Source organism: Ptiloglossa arizonensis, chromosome 13 (assembly GCF_051014685.1).
Source record: "Ptiloglossa arizonensis isolate GNS036 chromosome 13, iyPtiAriz1_principal, whole genome shotgun sequence".
In the NCBI taxonomy this organism is placed as follows: domain Eukaryota; kingdom Metazoa; phylum Arthropoda; class Insecta; order Hymenoptera; family Colletidae; genus Ptiloglossa; species Ptiloglossa arizonensis.
The window spans coordinates 1,801,218-1,826,693 of NC_135060.1; the positions used below are offsets into that span (position 1 = coordinate 1,801,218).

General features: G+C 27.8%; 6 protein-coding genes across 12 annotated transcripts; 3 read left to right on the plus strand and 3 right to left on the minus strand.

The window, feature by feature from the left end:
- Positions 1-374: 374 nt before the first annotated feature.
- Waw (Translation factor waclaw) lies at positions 375-3,363 on the plus strand. 2 transcript variants are annotated; one of them, XM_076325720.1, is made up of 7 exons: positions 377-558; positions 691-1,506; positions 1,612-1,851; positions 2,182-2,447; positions 2,528-2,742; positions 2,836-3,048; positions 3,115-3,363. In XM_076325720.1, exons 1-7 carry the CDS (start codon positions 473-475, stop codon positions 3,238-3,240), a joined length of 1,962 nt encoding a protein of 653 aa, XP_076181835.1. In that variant the 5' UTR covers positions 377-472; the 3' UTR covers positions 3,241-3,363. The 2 variants fall into 2 exon arrangements, with proteins under 2 accessions (XP_076181838.1, XP_076181835.1); XM_076325723.1 differs by lacking the exon at positions 1,612-1,851 and having other exon boundaries at positions 375-558.
- Positions 3,364-3,547: 184 nt separating this feature from the next.
- Med21 (mediator complex subunit 21) lies at positions 3,548-4,789 on the minus strand. 2 transcript variants are annotated; one of them, XM_076325727.1, is made up of 4 exons: positions 4,645-4,775; positions 4,431-4,489; positions 4,232-4,343; positions 3,548-4,089 (listed from the first exon to the last, which is right to left on the minus strand). In XM_076325727.1, exons 2-4 carry the CDS (start codon positions 4,470-4,472, stop codon positions 3,707-3,709), a joined length of 537 nt encoding a protein of 178 aa, XP_076181842.1. In that variant the 5' UTR covers positions 4,473-4,489; positions 4,645-4,775; the 3' UTR covers positions 3,548-3,706. The 2 variants fall into 2 exon arrangements, with proteins under 2 accessions (XP_076181842.1, XP_076181841.1); XM_076325726.1 differs by having other exon boundaries at positions 4,431-4,789.
- Positions 4,790-5,083: 294 nt separating this feature from the next.
- Positions 5,084-11,974, minus strand: Set1 (SET domain containing 1). 2 transcript variants are annotated; one of them, XM_076325614.1, is made up of 10 exons: positions 11,216-11,974; positions 8,936-10,695; positions 8,553-8,828; positions 8,152-8,463; positions 7,793-8,071; positions 7,060-7,694; positions 6,295-6,940; positions 5,988-6,209; positions 5,641-5,898; positions 5,084-5,517 (listed from the first exon to the last, which is right to left on the minus strand). In XM_076325614.1, the coding sequence occupies exons 2-10, from the start codon at positions 10,664-10,666 to the stop codon at positions 5,344-5,346; spliced, it is 4,533 nt and encodes a 1,510-aa protein (XP_076181729.1). In that variant the 5' UTR covers positions 10,667-10,695; positions 11,216-11,974; the 3' UTR covers positions 5,084-5,343. The 2 variants fall into 2 exon arrangements, with proteins under 2 accessions (XP_076181729.1, XP_076181728.1); XM_076325613.1 differs by having other exon boundaries at positions 8,936-10,698.
- A 2,344-nt stretch (positions 11,975-14,318) lies between these two features.
- Positions 14,319-15,327, plus strand: Uqcr-11 (Ubiquinol-cytochrome c reductase 11 kDa subunit). Its single transcript, XM_076325459.1, has 2 exons — positions 14,319-14,553; positions 15,044-15,327. The coding sequence occupies exons 1-2, from the start codon at positions 14,464-14,466 to the stop codon at positions 15,215-15,217; spliced, it is 264 nt and encodes an 87-aa protein (XP_076181574.1). The 5' UTR covers positions 14,319-14,463; the 3' UTR covers positions 15,218-15,327.
- Positions 15,023-24,473, minus strand: LOC143153847 (rabankyrin-5). Of its 3 annotated transcripts, none has more exons than XM_076325455.1 (13): positions 24,014-24,473; positions 23,766-23,952; positions 23,588-23,697; positions 23,249-23,508; positions 23,022-23,171; positions 19,435-19,838; positions 18,645-19,358; positions 17,713-17,985; positions 17,184-17,640; positions 16,888-17,085; positions 16,516-16,756; positions 15,762-16,017; positions 15,023-15,677 (listed from the first exon to the last, which is right to left on the minus strand). In XM_076325455.1, exons 1-13 carry the CDS (start codon positions 24,015-24,017, stop codon positions 15,548-15,550), a joined length of 3,384 nt encoding a protein of 1,127 aa, XP_076181570.1. In that variant the 5' UTR covers positions 24,018-24,473; the 3' UTR covers positions 15,023-15,547. The 3 variants fall into 3 exon arrangements, with proteins under 3 accessions (XP_076181570.1, XP_076181569.1, XP_076181571.1); XM_076325454.1 differs by having other exon boundaries at positions 15,024-15,677; positions 23,766-23,955; XM_076325456.1 differs by having other exon boundaries at positions 15,025-15,677; positions 17,199-17,640; positions 23,766-23,955; positions 24,014-24,470.
- On the plus strand, positions 20,298-22,697 carry LOC143153849 (uncharacterized). Of its 2 annotated transcripts, none has more exons than XM_076325457.1 (4): positions 20,298-20,764; positions 21,614-21,840; positions 21,979-22,155; positions 22,253-22,697. In XM_076325457.1, the coding sequence occupies exons 2-4, from the start codon at positions 21,786-21,788 to the stop codon at positions 22,531-22,533; spliced, it is 513 nt and encodes a 170-aa protein (XP_076181572.1). In that variant the 5' UTR covers positions 20,298-20,764; positions 21,614-21,785; the 3' UTR covers positions 22,534-22,697. The 2 variants fall into 2 exon arrangements, with proteins under 2 accessions (XP_076181572.1, XP_076181573.1); XM_076325458.1 differs by having other exon boundaries at positions 20,298-20,505.
- Positions 24,474-25,476: the final 1,003 nt, after the last annotated feature.

A 25,476-nucleotide genomic window follows, 5' to 3' on the forward strand; every position in this document is an offset into this window, starting at 1 on the left:
CAAGTCAAATAATTTAAATTGAAAAAAAATAAAAATGAAGTTTAAAAAAATATTCTATGTAATCATTGGGTCCAAGTAGTGTAAAGTCAACACATGCAGTTGTCGCATTCAGTATTTCATCTCATTCAACGAACTAACTTCCATTCATACATCACTTAACCTTAGATTAGTAATAAATAATAGTAAAATTAAGTTATACAGTTTAAACTCGAAATTAAAGTTTTTAAATAAAGCAAGCAATTCAAACAAAATAATTTTTATTTTAATAGTAAATCAAATAACTTATACCAGTAGTATAATGAATTACTAACTAAAGTATAAGCTTAAATGTAATAATAAAAGCTAATAATAATAACAGGTAATAATAAATTTACTGCAATAGAAAAAAGAAATGTAACTTATTATACATGAGTATTTGTTTATATACTATTTAAGTTCAAATGTTCATAAGTAAATACTTTACTATCTAATTATGAAAATAAGTAAAGTTATTTGTCATTTGTGGCATAGTCAAAAAAATTATAACTTTTCTCACATATGTACATCAACATTTGAAAGGTCAGTGTTATTTTTTTTTAAATATTAAATGTAATTTTGAATAATCGATATTATTACAAGGAATACTTTTCTAATTTAAAATATTTTAATGTAAAAAATATTAAATTTGTACTTTCCAATATTTTATTTTAGGAGACGTTTGCATCTTTTTAAGAATAATTATTGTACAAAGTCAGAAGTAAATAAGGAATATGATGATATACAAATAGAAAATATTCGCAACTTTAGCATTATAGCACATGTTGATCATGGTAAAAGCACTCTTGCTGACAGACTTTTGGAATTAACAGGTGCAATAGAAGTAAACTCTGGAGCACAAATATTAGATAATTTGCAAGTTGAAAAGGAACGTGGGATTACAGTTAAAGCCCAAACAGCTTCTCTCAATTATACATACAATGGAACTAAGTATCTTCTTAATTTAATAGATACACCTGGTCACGTAGACTTCTCAGGAGAAGTTCAACGTTCTTTATTACCTTGTCAAGGTGTAATATTACTAATTGATGCAAATGAAGGTGTACAAGCACAAACTGTAGCCAATTTTTATTTAGCTATTAAACAAAAATTAATTATAATACCAGTAATTAATAAAATAGATTTAAAAAATGCTAAACCTAATAAAGTGATAAATCAATTAAACACATTATTTAACATAAAAGAAACAGAAATTATTAAAATATCTGCTAAATTAGGTACTGGAGTGCAAAATGTCCTAAGTGCTATTGTTGATAAAATTCCACCACCTGATGTATTCAAAGATAAACCATTCAGGGCTTTGATATTTGACAGTTGGTATAATAAATACAAAGGGGCTATTTGTTTGATATACATTAAAGATGGATCTCTATCAATAGGAGAAAATATTACTTCAACATGCACTAAAAAATCTTTTGAAGTTAAAACTCTTTCATTATTAAAACCTGCAGAAGAATTTGTAAATAAAATGTAAGTGACATTTCTCAACTTTTTTATAATTTTATAAAACATGTTAGAAAATTAAAAAATATAAAATTGATAAAACGAAAAAAATTATTAACTTCATTTAATTAGATCTGCAGGTCAAATAGGATGTGTTTCATGTAACATGAAATCTTTCAAAGATGCAGTTATTGGCGATACATTACATTTAAAGAATCACAGTGTTGAACCTCTATTAGAATTTAAATCACCAAAACCACTAGTCTTTTCAGGAGTGTATCCATTTGATCAATCACAATTTAATGTCATGAAAAGTGCTATTGAAAAATTAGCATTAAATGATAGTGGTGTTTTTGTTACACCAGATTCTAGGTAAATGTTATAATACTTTTTAAGATGTAACAATGCGACTAAAGTATCCAAAAACTTTTGCAATTGATTACAATACATATATCTGTTTTATTAATTTACTAAAAAAAAATTAACAAAAATGAAACACAGTATTGTAATGCACACCCCACTAATTAATTAAGTCATTTAGTGTGTATGGCACATTATTTCCAATTTTGGAGTAGTTAGATTACGATGTGCATAGCATGTTCTTCTAGCATATGTAGTAGTATAAATTCTATTGAATAAAAAATAAAATAATTTCATATGCATTTAATTTATCTTGTCCCATTTTCATGTACTTCTGTTTAGTATAGCTCTCGGACAAGGATGGAGAATTGGATTTCTGGGTTTATTGCATATGGAAGTTTTTATGCAGCGTCTTGAACAAGAATATGGTGCACAACCAATTGTTACACTACCTAGTGTTACATACAAAGCAAAACTTATTGACAGCAAACATATTAAAAAATATGATGATGATATATTCACGTTCAATAATCCTGCACATTTTCCTAATAAAAATATTGTAGCAGAATTCTATGAACCTATAGTACTAGCAACTATTATATCACCAGGTATATTTAATAGTTAAATCTGAAATTATATAAGTATGGTTGATAAGCAAATGATAAATTACTTTTAATTATATAATCAGGCGAATATATTGGTATAGTATTATCTTTATGCCTTGAAAAGCGAGGAGTAGAACAATTAACGAAGGATATTGGTAATAATAGAGTAATGTTGCAATTTTTATTACCATTAAATGAAATTATTGTTGATTTTCACGATTCACTAAAAAGAGTAAGTTCAGGATATGCTAGTTTTGATTATGAAGAATATGGTTACGAACCTTCAAATATAACAAAGGTAATTATAATTGTTTTAATTTATATAATAATTGTATTGACATTTTATATAATTTATATTTTTGATATTGTTTTAATTTATTATATGTTGTAGTTGAATATTGCTTTAAACGGTATTGTAGTGGAAGAATTAAGTAATATTATACATATCAGTAAAACTGTTGCAACAGCCAAACAACTATGTGAAAAATTAGCAAATATTATACCACGTCAAATGTTTGAAATAGCAATTCAAGGTATAGTTAATGGAAAAGTTGTTGCAAGAGAGACTTTAAAAGCATTTAGAAAGGATGTAACTTCAAAGCTGGTAAGATTTTTTTTGTTCATTCTTTTGTACGTATATATTTTTATTATTAGGTTTTTTTTATTCTAGTATGGTGGTGATGTTACTAGAAGAAAGAAATTATTGGCAAAACAAGCAGAAGGAAAAAAACAAATGAAAATGGTTGGAAAAATTTGTTTGCCACGAGACACATTTATAAAAGTTCTTCAAAAATAGTAATACAAATTATATAAACATGTATCAGTTTATCTTAAATTTAATAAAAGTATTGATATTTAAATTTGACATGTTGAATGCACGGATATTTTGATGAAATATAAAGAGAGAAGCTGTAGGTAATTCTAATGTTTTTAGTTTAATTTGAATTATTTTTCTATGTATATATATTAATTAAGAGTTCATCTACTGAGGAATCAGATACAGTGTTACAAAATTCTAATATAAAGAGACATGTTCTTGGACCAAAAAGTCACATGGTAGCCAATGAGTTGAAGTCAATAAATTATAAAATAAACCATTTGAATAGAATTAAAATTTCAGTATGAATTATTTATTGTAAAATACAAAATATTTTAGCTCTTAAAATTTATTTGTATGTTTGAATACTTTAATGTATTGACACTTAATAAAGTACATTTTATTATAAGTTTTTAAATAATTAGATTATTATAGAAGTGTATCATTAATTTATGGAACTTGGCGATCGATCAGACAATTGATGTGTGTTACTTGGGGGCACTATATTTACAGAATTCACATTATCCTGTTTGAAAGTCACATTAGTATTAAGATTAATATTAATTACAGATGTGGATGCTGGGTCTTGCATATCCAATTGACTTTGAGCAATATCCTGTAAAGCAGCTTGAATCCTTTGCAAAAGCGCTTCTCCTTGCTTTACAACTTCTTCTAGTTGCTCACCAGCTTCTTGGTTTTCCTGTTCAAGACGACTAAGACTTGCAACCTGTAGTTCTTGCGATGATTCTTCACTTGGCAAACTTTCTATCAAAGTATCAATATCTTTTGCACATCTTGCTATTAAAGTTGCAAACAATGCTGCATAATCTAAAATCATGAGTTATTTACATAAAAATAATAGAAAAATTAGGAATATAAAATTAAGAAGAAATAGATATTAAACTTATTTTCGAATAAAATAGAAAAAATATTTAAACATTAAAAATATCAAATATAAAGTAAAAAATACCTTCTTGAGGTTGATGTGGCTGTGGTGTTCCTACACGATCAAAACCAGGAAATTTACTGGGTGTAGAATATTGTTGTAAAATACCTACACTGTTGCAAAAATGTTCAGCTTGCTGGAATAATTTGTGCAATTAAGTAATTATACCCAATGATACACTATCTTAATTTAGGCTTGAACTAAAAATTAAAAATGATATTACTTGATTTATAGTATCTTGTAATTGTGTTAGACGATCCGCCATATTCTTAGAATATAACCCTTAAAATTGCATATGATTATTTTTTCAATATAATTGGTAGTATTATTTTCTGTGATACATTACTTTTATTACATATTATTACAGTATTTAAAATTGTTCAATATGCAATTTAACAAGTAAATTATGGACTAAATAAATTGATTTTTGACATTACGTTTAAAATTTATTTATTTTCAATATTAGAATACATCGCATTACTGTATTCTCATATTTTGTTTAACTGAATTGATTTTAAATTATTCTTTTAAGCATATTTTTTATTAGAAGTAAGTCAACGTCAAACCGATACGCACAAATGTGCAAAACACACCACTCTATAAGCTACAAGTAAGTTGTCCTATATGTACATTTTACACCATTGCACATGCGCATAGTAAAAAATAATTTCTTTTTAAATTAAATATATATGTGAATAAACATTTTACAAAAAATCTGTAAACATGTCATTTTTCAAAAAACATACCTATACATGCAATTTAGATTTGAATAATTTTGTTAGAAATTGGAAATTTCTTTGGATACTATCATATCGATCGACATAAATACTATCTTTTAACAAATTATTTTATTTTTAACAGAAACATAATAAGAATAGAATCTTAAGTTATACAAAAACAATCATAAACTATAAATATAATAAGGGTTTCTGAATTCACTTACGTATTTGACATATTATTATAATAATGGGAAGGATGTTAGAAAAAGAAAAGGAGCACATATTAACATAATTTAGCATTTTCCATTGCATTTTATAAAATGTTTACATGGGGAAATATTTACAAAAATATGAGTAGGGTATGATGAAGTGTAGAAGACAGGAAAAAGGGATGAACAATATAGTTTTATGAACGCTTCAATTCAGGGTACCCCGACATTGAGGAGCTCCACATAGGCAAGGGATTTTGTCATCCTCCAATGGAAATTTATAATCATATGTAATTTCCTCGTTAACACCTATTGGTTGTTTGCTATAAATTACAATTTTCTTTTGGCTTTCAATTGTAATTACTTTTGCATAACAATTCGGCTGAAAAAAGAAGACAAAATGAATAATATTATTAAGATAGTGATATTTATACCTTCTTATCCAAAAACTAATTGTATATACTTAGAATTTTGTTTGAACTACAAATTTTGTTATAATACTCACATTGCAGCTATGATTAATGAACCGTGCTAAATTGCCACACTTCGTTGCATCGATAATTGTGTCTAAATCAATACGGAAAAGGTAAGAACTACCGATACCGGTTGCTTCATATTGAGACTCTCTTAAGTCAGCAACAACAGGCCTAACCATTTGGCCAACATATTCAATAACCATTTCATCAGCTGCAATTGGTTCCATAGCAAACAAACCCCAATCATGTATACCAGACTTAGCGAATTTTAACTGTTTTTTCCTAAACTATAGGAATAATAAAACATGATAAAATATTTACAAGTATTTTAAAATGTTGTAATATTTACAGTAAAATAATATAATTTAAATCTTACTTTCAATTGATTAAATTTAAGAAGATCACTGTCAGTATCAATACCGAAAGCTGTTAATAATCGACGTTGATTACTTCGGGCTTCACGAGATAGAGCTTGCATTTTACCAGTTAATGCTTTAGTATTGTTTTTTGGACCATTCATTGTTCCATCACCTCCAGCATAAGGACCATTACTATCTTCAACATCATTACTGCGTTGTATACTTTGTGCATAATGATGCTATAAAAAATAAATAGTTTTAAATAAAAAAACATAACATTTTCAACAGTAATGTGTAACTATATTTTTTAATAAAAAATCATACCTTGTGTTTGGCTTTTTCTCGTATATCAACTTTATAATATCCTTCTGTTCTTGCACTTCCACTTGCATGCAATCTAAGTTCGTCTCTTTTTCTTCGTTTTGCAGGGCTTGGAATATCAGTCGCAGGATGATCAACCCAGTGCGTATCATTCAACCAATAACCTTGACTATCATCGGCTAATAAAACTTCGTAACTTCGTCTTAAATATTCCACATCCTCTGCATCTATACCTCTAGTTAAAAATTCGTACAAAATAGCCATTTCTGACATAAGATCACGTTCTTTGTATGTTACCGTTGGTTCCTGAACAACTTTTTGGGGATATTTTTCATAAACGAATTCATTTTGAATATTTTCTTTTTCTCCTTCATGATTCTGATGACTATGTATTTTCGTATACTTATTATATTTTCGTTTTTCTACTTTGTGGGTTTTATCTTTACCCTTGACCAATTTTATAATTTTTGAGGATTTCAGTTTTACGGGTTTTATTGGTGCTGGAGGCGCGCGAACTACAAATTCTGTAATTTCTGGCTGTGATGGTGGTAATGAATAAGAATGTTCCATGTATACTTGTGAAGCTTGTGATCCAGGCGAACTTGGACTCTGTTGACCATTCAAACGAAGATCAGCTTCAGCTTGATACCTAGTTAATGCAAAATAATGTAATTTCTTTCATCAATACATTTAATTTCATATACTAATAAATAAGATAATAATATATTTTTGATCATACCTATATACAAATCACGTAATTTTACAAACCTTAATCTTCTGATTTCTAAGCTTTCTTCCTCCGAATCGGTAGTGGGTATCTCACTAAACATTTCAATCTTTTCTGATTCTTTTAATATAGGTTCATCATTAATGTATTTAGCAGACATAGTTTGAAGAGCTCTAATAATATTTGGTTGTAAAGGTCCCGGACTCCGATGTCTTATAATATTATCTTGTCCAGCTAATGTTATTAAAGCTTCTGCTGCAGAATTTTCCATTTTTTGCATATCACGAGGCTCTTGTTTTACTGGCACTGCTGAAGTATATGTACTCTTTACTATGATTTTTGTTTCATCCTCCACATTCGTCACTTCCGTGTCTTTATTTACTATTTTAGGTTTTTCAAAATGTTCTTCACTAGCAGATTTTTCATTTATTTTTTCAATTGCTTCTTTATCATTTTCATATCTTAATGGAGATGATGTAGGGCTAGGTTCATTTTCCAATTGTGGAAATTCATTTGAATTTACATCCTTTATTTTAATATTCGGTACTGGTGTTTCTCTACCAGTTGGGGTTGGACAATCTAGTGATCTTTGAATTGCAAGTTCTGTTAAAATATCGGGATCTTCACTATTACAAGCTAAAGGACGATGATCTGACATACGACTGTCTGTGTCTTGCTGAAAATTTAAGATTATTTTTATATATTATTACATGAAACAATGTTATATATAAAGAATTTATAAAAACAAATATTTATAATAAATCTAATATATACCTCATCTTCAAAGTTCCCAGAACATACTTCTTCATCAGAACTATCATTTGAACTGCTGGAAGATTCACTACAACTCATTTCATCACTACTGCTCTCACTTGATGATGATGATGACGAAGATGATGAAGAAACACTTGGAAGAGAAGTAATTGACCTTTTTACCTTTTGTACTGATGTTAAATCAAGATCACTATCACTTTCAATGATTTCAGTATCACCATGATCAGACTGACGGCTATCTTCATCTTGTGGTAATGGGCTTGGAGCTTTATTTTTGCGCTGTAATATAAGTATTAACATGTATTATTATAAATATTACAAAAAATACATAAATAAATAATAGAAAGAAAATATCCTACCCTGAAAGAAGGCATCTTTGGCATACTAGCTCTAATTCCCAAACCAAATCCATCATAATTAAATCCAAGTGGAGTTGCCTGCTCTAAAAGCAGCGATATTCCTTGAGGTTTTGAGCCTTCCTCTTTATTACCGTTATTAATAATTGTATTATCGCCTCCTTGATTTTGACTTTTTTCAGACTTCTTTTCATCCCACCATACTTCAAACAGTTTGAATGCAGTATTCTCAATCATTTTCTTATTAAAATCCTTTTTTAAAATTTGTTTTAACTCATTTACAACTCTGTTTAATACTCCATTAATAGTAGGGCCCTAAATTTTCAATAGTATATTTTGTATACATACATATGTTAGATTATGTATAATATATATGTAAAACCACAAAATATAATAACATATACCTGTGGATTATCTTTTGTAATGGTATGATTTGCCATAGCATGAAGCCGTGATTGAAAGGATGGATAATAATTTGCTCCTTGATGATTTCCTACTGCTCCAGAAAATGATGTAGTATTAGGTTGGTAATGACTCTGTAAGTATGTTGTTCCATAAGGGTATGGATATTGTGCTGGTCGTGGCCAATGGTACATGTCACTGGTGGGATAATGGGTTAGATGACCAGGATAACCAGCTCCTGGATATAACTGACTTGTAGGTTCCGTTTGAGCTATAACCTGTGCATTTTAATTGTAACATATTTCATATTTGCAATTATATGAAATTAAGATTTTGAATTTCTAAACATGATTATATTTATTATATTATTTAATAATATAATCACCTCCTCAATTTTCTCATCTCCTGAACTTAATGGACTTAATGACATTCTATCATCATCAGGTGGAGGTGGAGGTGGTGGCTCTTTTGGTGGTTCAGGTTCAATATCATCTGGTGCAGGGCTATAACTTCCCAATAATGCTTCATCTTCACTTGAACTTATAACACTACCTAATTCTTCGTCAACAGAAAACTGATTAATGCTATTTTCATGTATTTTCCAACGTTCCTTATTTCTTTCCCTCATTTTTTCAAAACATGATTTATATGTTTCATAAGATAGAAAAGGACTTGGTGGTTCTGAAAGCATTTCATTATCTGCATTAACAGACTTTTTTTCATCTTCAGAATCACTACCAAACTGCAGGAAAGGTGGTGCCATTCCTCCTGCCTTATCTTTTAATAACATGGCAATTCTTGTATCTAAGTCTAATGTTTTACGAGTCTCTATCGGTGAATCTCTCAATGAGTTTTTTGTAACACTTTGATTTTCTTTTTCTTTTTCTTTTTTAGGAGTGTGATGCATTTTTACATTAGAAGCCTTTGTAATTGGAACTACATTAGAATTAGAATTATCTAAGTTTGTCCCATGTTGTACAGGCCACATAGAAGATGATGCATAACCTGTTGGACCAGTATTATTTCCCCACCACATATTTGAATTTTGTTGAATTGAAAGATTTTGTGATACATTCTGAGTCATATTTGCTAAATAATTATTTGCAGATTGATGATGATAACCACTATAATAGAAATCATAATTTGTGGCTGGAGTAGAATTTTGAGAGTAATTACTAGAATAATTTAGTTCACTGGGTGCAGTACCATAGCCCAAATCACTTCCAGTACTACCACTAGGAGTAGGGTAATCTCTATATTTGTTGTATCTTGAGTTTTCTACATATGTATCTCTGGATTTTTCTATACTTGATACCATTTTTTTATTACTTCTGAAATCATCTCTTTCTTCAGTAATCATTTTTTCAATTGGTGTTTGTTTTCCTTGATCATTTTCAGATTTTATTTCTTTTTCAATTTTCTTTTCTGTTTTTTTTTCTACAGTTAATTCATCATAGATTTTTTTACACTCTTCTCCAAATGCATCAAGAAACACTCTTAAGACTTTGCCCATCACAGATGTATTATTTAATTTTTCTACACACGCTTTTGAAGCTTTCGTACTTTCAAATACTACTCTTGCAATTCCAAGATGTTTGTTAGTTAAAGGATGATAATAAACAATGAGTTCTTCTACAACTCCAAATTTTTGAACCATGTCCGTTAAAAAAGTCTTATCAATATTGTCATTTAAATGGCAAAATGTCACTTCAAGTGGAGGTGGTTCACCACAATAATTAGAGTCAATTTTAAATCTAGGTACAGGCAGGTCAAGTTGTTCTAAACGAGTCCAAATTCTTGTTAACTGCGATCTGGGATCTCGAGGTTGAACTTCAGGATAAGTTGGATCTCCTGGAACCATTCCATCATATCTGTATAACTTTGTTGCACCTTTGACTAAAAATGGATCCACTAGTAGTTTGTAATTTCTTGGTTTTTGAGGTGTTTGTACAGCAGATGCATCTTTTTGTGAATGTGTTACATGGGTGTGGCTATGCTTTGATGATTGATTTGAGTTTTGAGATGCACTTTGTGAATTTCCATGCGAATGACGATGACGATGCGAGTGCGCATGTGAATGTCCATGTCCATGCCCATGTCTCTCCATTCCGTTCATTGCCTCCAAGCATCATCCATTCATTTAAACTGCTGTAACAGACAAAAATAAAATTCAGTATTAAGATAATGTTAGCATTATACAATATATTTCACATCCCATATATAATTCTAATAAATTTGTTAACTATTTTAAAATACTTTGTACTAAATGTGTCATGATAATGCATTATAATTTATATTAAAATAACTTTACATTATTGATATTGCATAAATTATATATTTAATACACATACCACATTACAAAAATATATAATACATCTAAAACAATAATACGAATTCATTTCATTAGTAAATATAAATTAATATATTTTAATTACAGAATATAATTTCAATGCATAGTATAATAAAATTACAAAATAGTTTAAAAATAAAAGTTAAAAATGAACAAGCTAGTAAAAGTTATTTAGACAAATTTATAGACGTATACCTTTTAAAAGAAAATATACAAAACCTATACCAATAGCATACCGTACCAATACAAAGAATATTTTCTATTATAAAAAAATGTGATACGTAATAAAAAGACCTGTTTTCACTTTTAACTTACATCCAGTTTGTTTTTGTTGTCCTAATAAGTTGCTTCGTTTGTTAATTCAAGAAACTCATATTTCAATAAAACATAACCTCAAACATTTCGAAGTTTTTAGGTTGGACTTTCATACGAAGAAACGATATAATAACCATTTCTTAAAAAGAATTCCTTGGAACACGTTTTCTATTCTTATTTTTTTGTATAAACTCCAATAAAGTAGAAGTTTCTTTTATGGAAAACACAGCCTTTAAGTTTTATACAAATACGTTCCGGTTTTTTCAAAAACCTGTAATTTTTCAACTTGTTCCTATAACATAATATTTACTATGTGGACGTCATTCAAATATCAGCCTCGTAACTTGATTCCATTTTATTCTTCGTTGACCGTTCTTCGTGAAAAACATAGAGGTTTATTGCTACTACCTCTCAGACACACCAGCGCAAACTACCTCAATGTTTGACTGCTAGCACAACGCACTGCGCCCTGATTTTCCTAATTTTTATTGAGTATTAATCAGTAGTATAAACAGTGGTATGTCAACGAATTAATTTAGTGAAACTTATTTCACTTTAACTTAGTACGTAGAATGTGTTGACTGAATTTTAACAAATTCATAGCTTTGATAAAACTACGCGAACACATTCGGATGACGCCATCCTTGTTATAAAGACCATGACGGTTCTTTTGACCATTTTACTAAACAAATCGTACAAACATTTTGAATAAAAACAGATGCTTTTCTTATCCGTGAAACAATATGCATAATATCTTTCCAAAATATCGTTATGCTAAAATGCACCAAATGAAAGTCCAATTAGATGGCAGAGCCAAGTATTTAACATTTTTTTTCGTTTCCTAATCTGTCCTGTCTCACAAATTTCAGTATCGTTGAAAGAATAGGTGAACATTTCATCTTTTGCTAGCATTCTATATATTTACCAATAATCTGCAAAGATAATTAAAGTTTAACGACAGTATTGTAAAATAATTGCTGAAAATCTTCCTATACAATGAATGGTATTTAATCCACACATTGGTCAGTTTCGATCTAAGAGAATTAATAGGCAACCTATTGACAAATCAACTTTCTGCTTTTAAAGGAAATTGCGCGGTATCGTGCGCACATGTACAGTACTAAACAAAATTATTATCGCAGTATACTTATTAAAATAAAAATCATAACACAATAATAATAGTAACATATACTTTATTTTATCATTCTATTTTATTTTCTGATCTAACAATATACATCAAAGTTATTGTTGTTTGGATATTTATTATTACTTTATTTATTCGTGCAATTTTTCATAAATTCTGTTAAGTATTAATAATGTGTACACAATCATTTTCTTTGTTGATTTTTAAACTCCTGACTAAAACTCCATAGAACTATATTTATAAATTTTAGTATTACTTTATTCCGTACTTTTAATAGGACTGACTTTTTTAATTTCTATTTACTATCATCAATATAGTAAAATGTAATTTATTTTGAAAATATAAGAAGTTAATATTTTTTAATCATTACGCTTCATTTTTGTTTTTACTTATTAACTACATTATTAGTACAGTAATTACTATAAAGTATTGAAAATTCTCTCAATATAGTTACTATTGGTTATCATGCGAAAGCCTAAGTAGACTTGAGCAGGCCTAACTAAAGACTTTCTATAATATATATGTTCTATGAGAAGAGAAAGTTGAACATAATGAGGCTTGTCACGTGACCAAAATTTCATTGGTCCACTATGACGATAAAACGATTTAATGAAGGATGCTCAAAGATCAACGAAAAATAGCCTCTTATCAACAGCACTGCCGTAATCATGTGACGTTTTTTTATTTATTTTATTGTCACATTAAACTTGTAGTTATTTAAAAAATATGTACTTACATGCTATTTAAATAACTGTCTAAATTTATTTATTTCTTATATTTATTAGATTTTATGTTGCAACAAACCCTTAACAGAATTCCTAAAATATTATACCAAGTTTCAACACAAACTCATATTCCTTATTGGAGTATTTAATCGTTAACTCTTTTGTTATGGTATAGTTAGAAAATAACCATTCTATGGCATATCAATCGGTCACTACGAATAATTTCGGGAGAGAAATATAAGCTATAATAACGAAAGAGTCAGAAGCTCAGTTTAATTTAAACTAAGAGTTTCATGCCTCTTTCCACCATTTCTGATTTACTTTGCTCTGCAAAAGTGTGAGTAAATTAGAAGGAACGAGGAACAATACAAAACAATTCCTCGCATATAATGCTTCATCTGTTTTGTAGCATTTTTCACTTGCCTTCAGTTCAATTAATTTTCATTCCATCTCGCACGTGATTTTGTCAAAAAAGATGTGGAAAACAATTGCTTGAAAAATCGTGTCATCTTTACGTTAAAGATTTCATGCCGATCCTGAGATCGTGAATTTTTAATAAATAAATACATTGTTTTTATTCTAACTAGATAGTAATAGTTTGTTAAAATAATGTTTTGTTTCGGACGATAAAATAGTCTTATTATAAAAATAAGCTATGTTTTAACATAGTCTTTCTCGTTATAATTAGTTTTATTGTAACAACGAATTGTAACATCATTATATGACAATTTTTATATTCATAAATAAATATTATAAGTCATTTGGAATCATATCCATTATAACAATATATAATAAATTAAAATAAAAAATTCATATAAATCAATTATAAAATATGATTTTGAATTTAATAAATCATTTTATTGATCTTCTTTTTAGTGAGAGTGATATTTAATTATTTGAAATGGAACATAATTCTAATCGGCATTTTTCCAATTCTTTTATATATTTTTTCAATTGTGAATTTATTGTAGTTAAAACAGGAACATTATCAAAATATTTATTTTTTGTTTACGTATTCAATTTAATGTCATACTATTCAGCTTATATTGATTAAAAACTGAAAATTATCGTTATAACTGATTTTGCGTACTTAATATTTATGTTAATGTTTTTTTTTGTAGACGACGTAGAATCTTTAATTAATTGTCGTATATAATGAAAATAAGTATATTGTCGATAAGTACAGAAAATGTAAATAGGACCTTAAGGCAAAGCAAATTTACTGAACTGCCATCAAGTATGGCGTGTTTGTGAGATAGGCAACTCAAACGGACTTTTCTGTTGCTTCATTTCTATATTTCTGCGTTGGAACTCGTTGCATATTCTCAATTAATTTAGAATACTCGTCTAGAACTGAAATAAACGCTACATTCAAAAATATGTCTCTTTTTCAAAGTTTCTTTAAAAGTATCATTCCGTCTGTAAAAGCAGAAGATGCTGAGTTAGTTGATCCTCAGAAATTACTTCGTGTGAGTAAAAATTGTTATATAATATTCTTATTGTAGTAATTTAAAATTTCTCTTTTCAAAATTCGATATACATAGTTACTGTTGTTAAAATTAATATTATTTTTTTTCTAAATATAAAGATGTTATAAATTATTGAATGGTAAATTACTTTTAATTATTCTTAGCTTATATTCATTTACATTGATGTGTATTTCTGCTTTATTATAAATGTATGAGCTTAGGAATTTGTATGAGTATACAGTATGAACAATTTCTTCTGGACCGTCATAATTATTTTCTGTGATAAAAAATATTAATCAGTTACCATTGATAGTATATTCAAATTCAATTGTAATTACAGTTTAAATTGGTATATAATATAATAAAGTTACTTATTTTAAATGAAGCAATTGTTTTTATAGAAAATTTATATTATTTTTTATGTTATATAATAAATCAATTAGGTAATAACAGTTATATTAGAATATATAAATAATTATCTTTTCTACAGGAAAAATGTAGTGCTCGATCTACATGCGCTAATATGCAACAAAAACTAAACACATGTAATGACCGTGTCAATTCAAGGAAACATACAGAGGAAACATGCCTCGAAGAATTAATTGATTATGTAGAATGTGTAGATCATTGTGTAGCAGAAACACTTTTCAGTAAGCTCAAATAAGATTGCACTTTGATTAAAATATGTGATCTTTGTTAAAAAATGTTATAAATTAACTTGGTACGTTATAGATGTACTATTACTGCTAGGAATAAACGATAATTTATTCATGACCATTAATTTTTGTCGACATTCCTTCATCTGTATTTAAAATTTAATAACTATAAATTTAACAAATTTTCAACAAGAATAATTATATAATACAGTAAAATATACATACTGTGGTTGACATAGAATCATGTAGACATTTAGTATATTTTTTTATAAGAAATGCATATGGAATGACATTTATTTTATTTACATATGAATGTTTTTTTTTATTAAAGTCTTTTTTCACTCAGCACCTACTTGTAATACATCAAAACATACTGCACAAACACGTACTGGTTTATTTAATCGAAATTTTACAATTGGAACATCGTGACCAGAACATTTATTGCACAAAATTCGACCACAGTGGCGGCTAAAAAAAATGTTTAAAATTAGTTTTATACAAATCCTATACACATTTTCATATTGTTATATAATCGTTTTATAGTTTTTGTACCAGTGATGTTTTCGCATTGTAAGAGAAAATTTTGTACCACACTCCAAGCAAAGATCTTTGTCAGCCCATGGTGCTTCTTGCGTTAAAGAATCTAGAAGTCTGTATAGTAATTGTTTTGTAGCTACTTGATAGTTAAAAATTGTAATGCCTTCTTTATTCATAGAACCCAAACATGCACCAGCTTTTACCAGAGTACGACAAAGCTGACCATTGCCTTTCATGTAAGCAATCAGGAGTGGAGTATTACCATCCAAATCTTAAACATGAATATTTATTTTAATATAATTTGTCATAAAATTTGCTCAATTACTAACTTTATGACTATGATGCGCTTGAAACTAAAATATACTCACAGTATATGAGTAAGGATTATGGAACATTCTACTGTTTGTGAAATATACAGTTTTATATAAAAAAAGTAATTTAATAATCAATGTTTGAATCAATTTGACAAGATAATTCAACACATAAACTAACATCATATGTACTACAGTAGTACTTACAATGTTTTGTACAAACACTATGAAGAGTATACACATATATTCTTTGTAAATGATTGTCCACTTTGAGAGAGTGTACACATAATATGCTTTTCATAGTCAAAGAGTTAATTAACAAATATATAAATAAAAAATTGAAATCACATAAAATACTATGCAATATTAAACACAAATTTCAAGATAAACGCATTTTTATTTTAATAGTGAAAACATGTATATCTTTCAATAAGATATTTTAATACTTCATTCTTTACCTGCATTATTTACTGGATATTGTGACATACATTCCAAGAAAAGTTCACAGATAGTTGCAGCGTTATCTTTCCCGCACCTGGCTAATTCATGTAAGGGATTTCTGCCTTTAAGATTTACTGCTTCTGCATCCAACGTACATTCAGTCAAAAGTGTTCTTACTACTGAAACATGACCTTCTCTTACAGCTACATGAAGTGCATTGTCACCATCTGCATTTACTGCATCAAACTTGATGTTGTTCTATAGAAAAAAAACAAATTTTATTATTTTACATTGTACTTTAATTACATAAAAAAATATATTTGTATTATAAAAAAAGGAACATTTCAATATTATTTTTTCTCACAAATATGTAAATTACTTTATATTACCTGCAATAAAGCAGATACAACTGTAGCATGACCTGCTTTTGCAGCAGCATGTAATGCAGTATTTCTATTTGCATCCGTATCATTAACACGCGCATCAGCCAAAATTAAACTTCGTACCAATATTTCATTTCCGGAAACAGCAGCAAGATGTAAAGGTGGAGTTTGTGTAACATCATGAACTCTGGAATTTACATCTACCTACAAAATAAAAATCATTGAATTACATGTGTGTTTTTTGTTTGATTTTCTAAATATTTCTTCAATATTTACGATATAATAATCTCAAATTCATGTACATTACGAATGTTCACCTGTATAGATAATAAGAACAAAATGCTTTCCATGTCATTACTCTGAATGGCAGTGTGTAAAAAGTTTCTGCCCTTATTATCATATTGTTCAGCAGCTTTAGGTAGTCGTTCCAATATTGCTTGTGCAGCTTTATTATTTCGAAATGTTAAAGCTGTTGCAAATGGTGTCAAACCTTTTTTATCTTGTTTATTTAAATCTATACTAGGATGACAAAGCAACAAAGAAATAATTTGTGAGTGCTGGTTTTGTATGGCTATGTGAACTGGAGTTTTGCCTTCTGCATCTCGAGCATTTACATCAGCTCCATGTTCAATAAGTGTTTGAACAACTTGTTCTAAACCCCATTGACAACATAAATGTAATGGAGTACATTCGTCCCTTGCTTCATCACCTCCTGTACCATCTGGACCCAGTCTCCTTGGAGCATTTAAATCACAGCCACTAAAATAAATATTGTTTTAAAATTATAATATAATTTTGAATATTAATTGTGTATTTTAATGTATTGCATACCTTCTTATAAGAAATTGTGCAATATCTTCTTTGTTGTTATCGATTGCTCTATGTAATAATGTTTGTTGACAACCATCTGGACCAGGACTCCAACAATCAGTATCAGCTCCATACTTTACTAGAGTGGATGCTATATCCTCTTGATCTGAATCCAATGCATCCCACAATGGACAGCCCACAGAAGTATCTACACCTCTTTTACAAAGAGCCTCTACAACTTCACCCAGTCTACAATGTACAGAAAGTTGTAATGGAGTTTCTCCATTTGCAGTCCTAATAAAAAGAACGTTCCAAATATTATTGTTGATTAAATAATACTAAATATTATGTATACGATTTTTTGTGTAAAACTAAATTGGGAATTATAGAATATATTTTTTTCGACGCGGTTTATTACACAGTGTAATGATTTTTCAAAGAGACATTGATAATTTAACAATTAACATTGACAAATTTTTCAGTTACAGTTTTTAATAAATAAATCGATAGTAAACTATATGTATTACACACATAATGTATTACAAATACATAAAAATCTTCAGCCCATTGAAAATTTTTAGCCTTTAGGTAGAATCTATGTACATATATTTAATTTGATGGGCACAGCTGTCTTATACCAATAGAGTTAACATTTTCACCAATTATATCATATTTTCTTTAACTTTGTCATTTGTGAAGTTCTGTAGACACTATGTAAATACAATAAATATATTACAACATTATGTAAACACAGTAAATATATACAATTTATAGAATGTTTCCATAAACTCATTAAGTACTGTACTTCATAGATTTTTTAATTAAATTTTCTCAAAAAGAAAACTTGAAAACAGAAACGTTTGTTCTATATTTTTGACTTGTGTTTTTACGAAGAATTGCCCCTTATCCGATTGTATAACGATTTTATCCTTACCATATGTAGTAATATTTACCTAGCATTCATATCTGCACCATTTTCTAATAAAAAGATAGCTGTTGCTGAATCTTCTTTTAGTATTGCTTGATGCAACAATGTCAAACCTTCTTCATTACATTGATTAATATTTGCTCCAGCTTTTATTAAAGCCAAAACAATATCTTTACCTTTCTTGAATGGAGCTTTTATAGCTAAGCTCAAAGGCGTTTCATTTGCATTATTTTTTAAATTTAATTGAGATTTTGAATTAGGTGTATTTAATAATTCGATTACAATATCAAAATATAAATTTGAAACAGCAAAATGTATTGGTGCATCACCAGTAGAAAATGTAACTTCATCCACTGGAAAACCATTTTTTAATAAAGCTTGGGTAAAATTTCTCAAACCAACTTTACAAGCTTCGTGTAAAACTAAACATCCATCCTTATTTTTTTTCCTTAAATTATCCTTACAATAATCAATTAAAAATAATGCTGCTTTTTCTTTGCATTCTCTGGTCAGAACATGTAGCAAAGTATCGTCTGTATTTTTGTATACAGGATTGGGAGTTGCACCCTTAGATAAAAGTTTCATAGCAAAGGATTCACTGAATGGATCTATTTTCATTGCAATACACAATGGAGTATCATTTTCATTAGTAGTTTTATCTAAATGTATGTTTTGACATTCTAGCAAAATATCAAAAAGAGATTCGTTCCTTTCCAATATACAGCTATGCAAGGCAGTCCTATAAAATAGAAAGTTGTAATAGTAAAGATATTAAAAATTTACTTAGAAACATAGAAATTACTAAGAAATTGTACCATCCTTTATGATTCTGTAAATTAGGGTCAATACCAGCTTGAAGTAAACGAGATCCGATTGCTATCATATTTTCAGTCTTATGCTTTGTTACCAAATGCAAAGCAGTACATCCTTCAAGTTCCTCAGGATTTTTTAGTTCCCGTATATTTCCTGTAATCTTTATAGTATCACATAATTGTTGTGTATTACCATTATTTTCCAATTGCTCTATTATAAATTCTGCAGAATAAGAATCTCCTTTGAAAATTGCAGCTTGTAGTAAAGAAAGACCTCTTGAATCTTTTGCACTTAAATCAGCTCCATGTCCCACCAAAATACGGGCTAATGATGGTTGACGTGTTTTTAAAGCAACTTCTAAAGGCACTTCCCCCTTATGATCAATGGCATTAACAGCCTTTGGTAACTAAAACACAACAAAAATAATAAAATAATCAATGCATTATGTAGCCAATGATGTGTTCTATAATATTTATTATTCTAATTTAATAGTGCTTTAATTGTATATAGCATACAAAAAAATGAAAGAAAAAAATTTAATCAAATTTTAAAACAAAAAGAGGATCTGCTACAAGTTGGAAATAGAGTTCTAATAAGACTCTAAGATATTAACAATTTTTAAACTCTACTTTCTGTATATACAACATGTATTATTTGAAATGTGTTATAAATTTTAAGAATTGATATTAACCACCGTATTTGTGACAAAAAATATTAAACCTTTTTATTTTGCTCATGTAGTTAACTTAGTAATTAAACTAATGGAATTGCATTTATCAAATTTTAATGAGATTTTTTATTTCAAACTTTCGTAACATATAAAAGACAGGTTGAGAACCACTATTTTGGTAGCATACTGCGCATACGCCCAGCGGATGTATGCGTATGTACATGTAGCGGTACCTACATATTTTTCGTGTTCAGGAATATAAACATCAGTATAGAAAAGTAAGCGGAAAAGAATATAAAGATTACGTTTCGATATAACAGAAAGCGTGGCTGTAAAGGATAGAAAGGACATGACGTGGCGTATGATACAGTCATCTAACCACAATCAACTTCCAACCACAAGAGTACGTGTTCTCGCAGAATAGCGAAAGATTAATCAAAATTCTGATGTAATGTGACATTTGGTGAATGTTAATAAAGTGTTATTGGAATCGAGTGTCAGTGTACAATTGAATAATGCCTCACTCAAGAATTGGATGTGAAGCGTAGATACAGAGTTTTTTATCATATTTTAAACAATTTTTAAAAATTTAATCACGAATTTCAAAAGTTTTTATATATTCAAACATCAATTTTTGTTTGAAACATAAACACCTTAGATTTGTAAGTCCATTTCTTTTATTAATAATAAACACTTTTGATCTTGTAATTGTTTGTTTAATAAATTAATCGCTTCTTTAATATATTAATTTTGCAAACATTTTTTTCCTTATTTCAAAGTTACATTACATGTATTGATGCTTGTAATATATGAAATAAAATAGATATTTATTGACTAAAATTGATCTATTGTGTAGTAATAACTAATAATTCATTTTTAATATTTCTGCAATTGTCTATTTAAGAATAAAATTGATTCAGCATTATTATATTTTTCTTTAAGATAATATAATTAATTCTAATCATAATCTACTAATACTTAACACTAGAACTACCAAAGGGGTCAATTTGACTTGTTTTGAACTTCTTTTTAAAATTACTTAAACATTAACGGTGATATTGTCTACAATATTCATGGGCAATTATTAAAATAGACAACTAACAGTACTTGTAAATTGGTCTTTCACCATCTAACTTCGAAGATATGTACATGGTCTGATACAAATAGTAATACATTCACTACCGGTAGTTCTAATGCTAAAGTAAAAATATCTAAATCTACAATTTTATTAAATAAGTTTTGTAAAATTACAAATAAATAAAAAATATATTAAAGATGAAAAAATTAATTGTAATTGATTAATTTTTATCTGTACAAAAAGTTATATAAAAAATATAACATTTTTTTTTATAAATTGCATTTAACAAAAAAATGTTATGTAATTATACTGAAAGAAATAATGAATTATGTAAAAATTAAGAAATTATAGTTTGTATATTAATGGTCTCAAAAGTGTTAGTAATATATTTTTATAAAATTGATCTTATCTTTAATTAATTAAATTGTTTCAGGTTTGTATAATGATGATGATGAATTGAACGTTAAAGCTGTAACACAGAAAATGAAATAAATATATATGAAAATTGTCCAATAACAGGCATAAACAATGTTAAAAGAACATATTCTTTTAAAATAAATATAAATGTTTTACTACTAATTGATTTTAATTCAAACATAAATGAGATGACTTTCCAAATAAAGTCAGGACAAAGTGTATTAATTGCTGCAATTTTTTTGTGTATGTACACATTTAGGACATTTTAACCTTATATAAGAAAGTTTATTCATTTACTTTACATTTAATGTATTTGATATCAAAATTACTATCAAATATTGAACTGCATTTTTAAATTATGAAACTATTTAACACTTCTAGATACAATAATACCAATAACTGCAGATGGTATTTCATGCTTCAAATGTTTTGCACCACAATCAGGACACGAAGAAACTGATTTGCTATGTTCGCAATTCGATGGAAGTGCCCGATTTCAAGTATATTGTCCTTCATCAACACTTTGCAGGAAAAAAACTATTAACTTCAAGTTAAGAAGTAAGTTAATATTTATTTTATTTTAAATTGTAAATTGAAAAAAGCATTATAAATTTAATGTATTATTGAAGTATTATTGCTTCATCATCTTTGACAGCATCTATAATCACAGCCGTGGAAAGAGATTGTGCGTCTCAAAAACGTACAGTTCCCGTCTATAGTTATGTAGATAATAAATGGCAAGATAAAGAAGAAATTGTAAAAACAGCTTATGAAGAAGGTTGTTTTACTGGGGAAGACAGAGGAGCACCAGGAGGTCCACCAGAATACTGTTTTTGTAGTTTTCATTTATGCAATTCATCACGATCAATTGAAACCATGAATGTATATCATATTTTTGTATCAATAGTAATATTACTATTTGCAAAGCTGATATAAACTTTGTATTCTAAGTACTTATCATTATAAGACTATTTTTATAAAATTACTTTTCCTTCTAGTTCCACATTGAGAATAAATGATTATTAAAGTGTCATAATTTACAAATATAATGAACATGTGATATAAAATATTTAAATAAATAAACTGAAATAATACTTTTATATGCTAGAATGTTTATTTAACAAATTGAGTGATATTGCAGCACATTTTTTGTCTGCAGAATATGAAGAAATTGAATTAATATTAAGAGAAGTTGTGAGTATTAACATTTACAATATAATAATAAAAAGTATTTAAAGCAGGCTGTGAAAATTTGTATGTTTGATTTATTGAAATGCAAAAATTGTAAAACGAAACAATCAAAATATAATCATCAACATAAAATCTTTATAAATTTGTTATGTCACATTTTTAATGTAACATCTACTGTATAAGAATAAATAAAATTTATATCAACTTAAAATCTTACTAATATATTAACTTACCCCTGAATTATTTTCCACTAAATATAAAAAAACCACATCCTCCCTCATTAAACGAACAGCAGCATGTAACGGGTATTTACTTTTTGTTTGTAATAATTTATATAACAATGAACCAGGCATTTCTTTAAAATCTTCTCCAGTTAAATCTTCCTAAATGCACAAAATTTTAATAAAATTATTTTGTAATTAGTGCTTACAAAAATTAACAGATATTGGTTTTATCTTACCCAATGTGCTGAAATCAAAGAACTGCAATGTTCTTTTAATTTTTGGGCATTTAATTCTTCAGCAGCTGCATACAATTGTACACAATCTTTGAGTCCTACAATTCCAATTAAATACTTCTCACATTGCTCAACTAATTCTAGCAATTGAAAATTAGATGCTGCTCTCATTAAATCCAATGTTAAGTTTTCTTGTGACACTTTTCCTGTATAAATCCATTTTAACAATACTAATCCAACACTGGAGTCCAAATGAGTCCAATCTACAAATATATGCTCAGGACTTATTTGTGTATATATAACTACCTTCCATGTATTTCTATTAACTCTTTATCATTTTACCTAAAATAGTTAGTTCAGAAAGTACTGAATCATTGAAAAAGTCTGTTCTAGCAGACAGTATAAATTTATGTGCAGGTATTTCTTGATTCATTAATTTAATAATTACATCACTATAAAATAAAAAATGTATTAAGTATAATGTTTAGATATAAAACTCTGTTTTCAAAATATTATAGACCTGTAACGATGTTGACCATACAATGATGCTATTGTTGCCAAGAGCCTTCCTATAAATCCAGATTCTTGTTTATCTGCAGTAGCAATAGCATATTCACGTTGAAGTTCAGTATTTGCATTATATAAATTAACATATTGTTCTCGCAATAAAGATAAATGCTGTTGCCATTTTTGTGCTTCCATAGAATCTTCTAAAACAAATGAAATGTAAAATACTTTTCAACATGTGTATAAATATTTTAAACTTACCCATAATTATAAAAGCAATTGTATTAATTCCTCTAACAAGTGGTGAAAAAATTACTGCATGTCCTTTTTTTCACAGTACCTTATATTTATTCTGCATAATTTGTTCTATACAAAACTAATAAATTGCAGACAATAATAATTAAACATTTTAGAAAGAAACCGTTACAAGTAACTTCAACGTTTCGTTTACAGTTAGAAAATGTATTAATGAAATTCTATTATATATCATACGCCCCCACACGGAATACACATTCACTACTGTTCACTACTTCGTTGCATCTGTCACACACATATGTATAGCATTTTCAATTCTAAAAAAAATGTAGCCACACGTTTAAAAGATAACAAAAATTCCTGTATAAATAAAAGAAAATAGAAGAATATAGAAAAAAGATTTATCTAAATACCAAGCCCAATATCAATAATATTTCAAATAATTAGTATTGTAGTAGAACCGTTCTTTTTCGTTAAATGAGTATGGAATTCACTGTTTGGATAGCATTTAATCCATAGATTTATTTAATTATAGTTCGTTCAAAAGGATGAACAATATAATTCGGAATTTACGAAACAACGTTTGATAAAGATAATTTTCCTAGTTATTTACTAGTAACATTAGTTACATGAAATATAAAAATCTAAAAAAATATTTTTGTTGTAAATAATTCTTTTTTTAATTATATTAACAAAATATATAATTACAATTGTTTGTAATTTTTTAATTAAACTTTTTCAAAGTTTAACTACTTAACCCATGCTGTGCCACGCCTGGATCTTTTTAGGCTCAAAGCTGAGGATTAGCCTTAACTGTTCAACATTGATGCCGCTTGATGTTTGTTATGTTACAACGATAACAAAACGAAATAAAATAAATAAAGTACAATAAAATAATAGAATCTTTGCCCAAAATACTTGTGTAAGTAATATTAAATTTTGAATCAGTTTAAATCTTACAATGCGACATTGTAAGTGTTACGAATATATTCTTGAAATTCTATTTTAAAATTAGAAAAAATAACGAAATTATGAAATATTAACGTAAACACAAGCGTATTATTTGACAGGTTTGATTGTGTTTATCTCGAAAACGTGTTTTTCAAATTGGTTGTCGAAATTTTAATCGTTCTTAGATATATACGTTGTTTATCGTTCGATCGTATGTTTTCTCATTTTTCTATTTTTTGCATTTTATGTTTAAAATGTTTTATTTTTAAATAACAACTATTTTTGTATAAATTATTTTGTTATATACATGTATTTAAGAAAAAAGAAAAGAAAAAAACATTAGTGACACAACTATTATAAGTTATTATGTCACAAAAATGACTTGTTTCAGACTATGTTTACATGGTCCGATTTAGGCGAAGTTTGATATTAAATTATAACTTTCAACTTCTGACACTGGATGCTAGTAAAATTTGGTTTACATCGAAATTATAACATCGATGAATACTTTTACACTG

Bases quoted from the DNA above. Each gene is read 5' to 3' on its own strand.
- Waw (XM_076325720.1), top strand. From the start codon at position 473: ATGAAAATAAGTAAAGTTATTTGTCATTTGTGGCATAGTCAAAAAAAT. The intron at 1,507-1,611 runs GTAAGTGACATT...TCATTTAATTAG, and splicing joins GAAGAATTTGTAAATAAAAT to ATCTGCAGGTCAAATAGGAT. The intron at 2,448-2,527 runs GTATATTTAATA...TTATATAATCAG, and splicing joins AGCAACTATTATATCACCAG to GCGAATATATTGGTATAGTA.
- Med21 (XM_076325726.1), bottom strand. From the start codon at position 4,472: ATGGCGGATCGTCTAACACAATTACAAGATACTATAAATCAA. The intron at 4,344-4,430 runs GTAATATCATTT...AAATTATTCCAG, and splicing joins TACAAGATACTATAAATCAA to CAAGCTGAACATTTTTGCAA. The intron at 4,090-4,231 runs GTATTTTTTACT...TCATGATTTTAG, and splicing joins GCCACATCAACCTCAAGAAG to ATTATGCAGCATTGTTTGCA.
- Set1 (XM_076325614.1), bottom strand. From the start codon at position 10,666: ATGAACGGAATGGAGAGACATGGGCATGGACATGGACATTCACATGCG. The intron at 8,072-8,151 runs GTAGGATATTTT...CTTATATTACAG, and splicing joins CAAAGATGCCTTCTTTCAGG to CGCAAAAATAAAGCTCCAAG. The intron at 5,518-5,640 runs GTGAGTATTATA...TTCTTTTTTCAG, and splicing joins TCATTAATCATAGCTGCAAT to CCGAATTGTTATGCAAAAGT.
- Uqcr-11 (XM_076325459.1), top strand. From the start codon at position 14,464: ATGTCTCTTTTTCAAAGTTTCTTTAAAAGTATCATTCCGTCTGTAAAA. The intron at 14,554-15,043 runs GTGAGTAAAAAT...TCTTTTCTACAG, and splicing joins ATCCTCAGAAATTACTTCGT to GAAAAATGTAGTGCTCGATC.
- LOC143153849 (XM_076325457.1), top strand. From the start codon at position 21,786: ATGACTTTCCAAATAAAGTCAGGACAAAGTGTATTAATTGCTGCAATT. The intron at 21,841-21,978 runs GTATGTACACAT...TAACACTTCTAG, and splicing joins AATTGCTGCAATTTTTTTGT to ATACAATAATACCAATAACT. The intron at 22,156-22,252 runs GTAAGTTAATAT...CATCTTTGACAG, and splicing joins TATTAACTTCAAGTTAAGAA to CATCTATAATCACAGCCGTG.
- LOC143153847 (XM_076325454.1), bottom strand. The intron at 23,698-23,765 runs GTCTATAATATT...TTTATTTTATAG, and splicing joins TATGGTCAACATCGTTACAG to TGATGTAATTATTAAATTAA. The intron at 16,757-16,887 runs GTAATATAAAGT...TTTTTTCTATAG, and splicing joins TTGTATCTGCTTTATTGCAG to AACAACATCAAGTTTGATGC.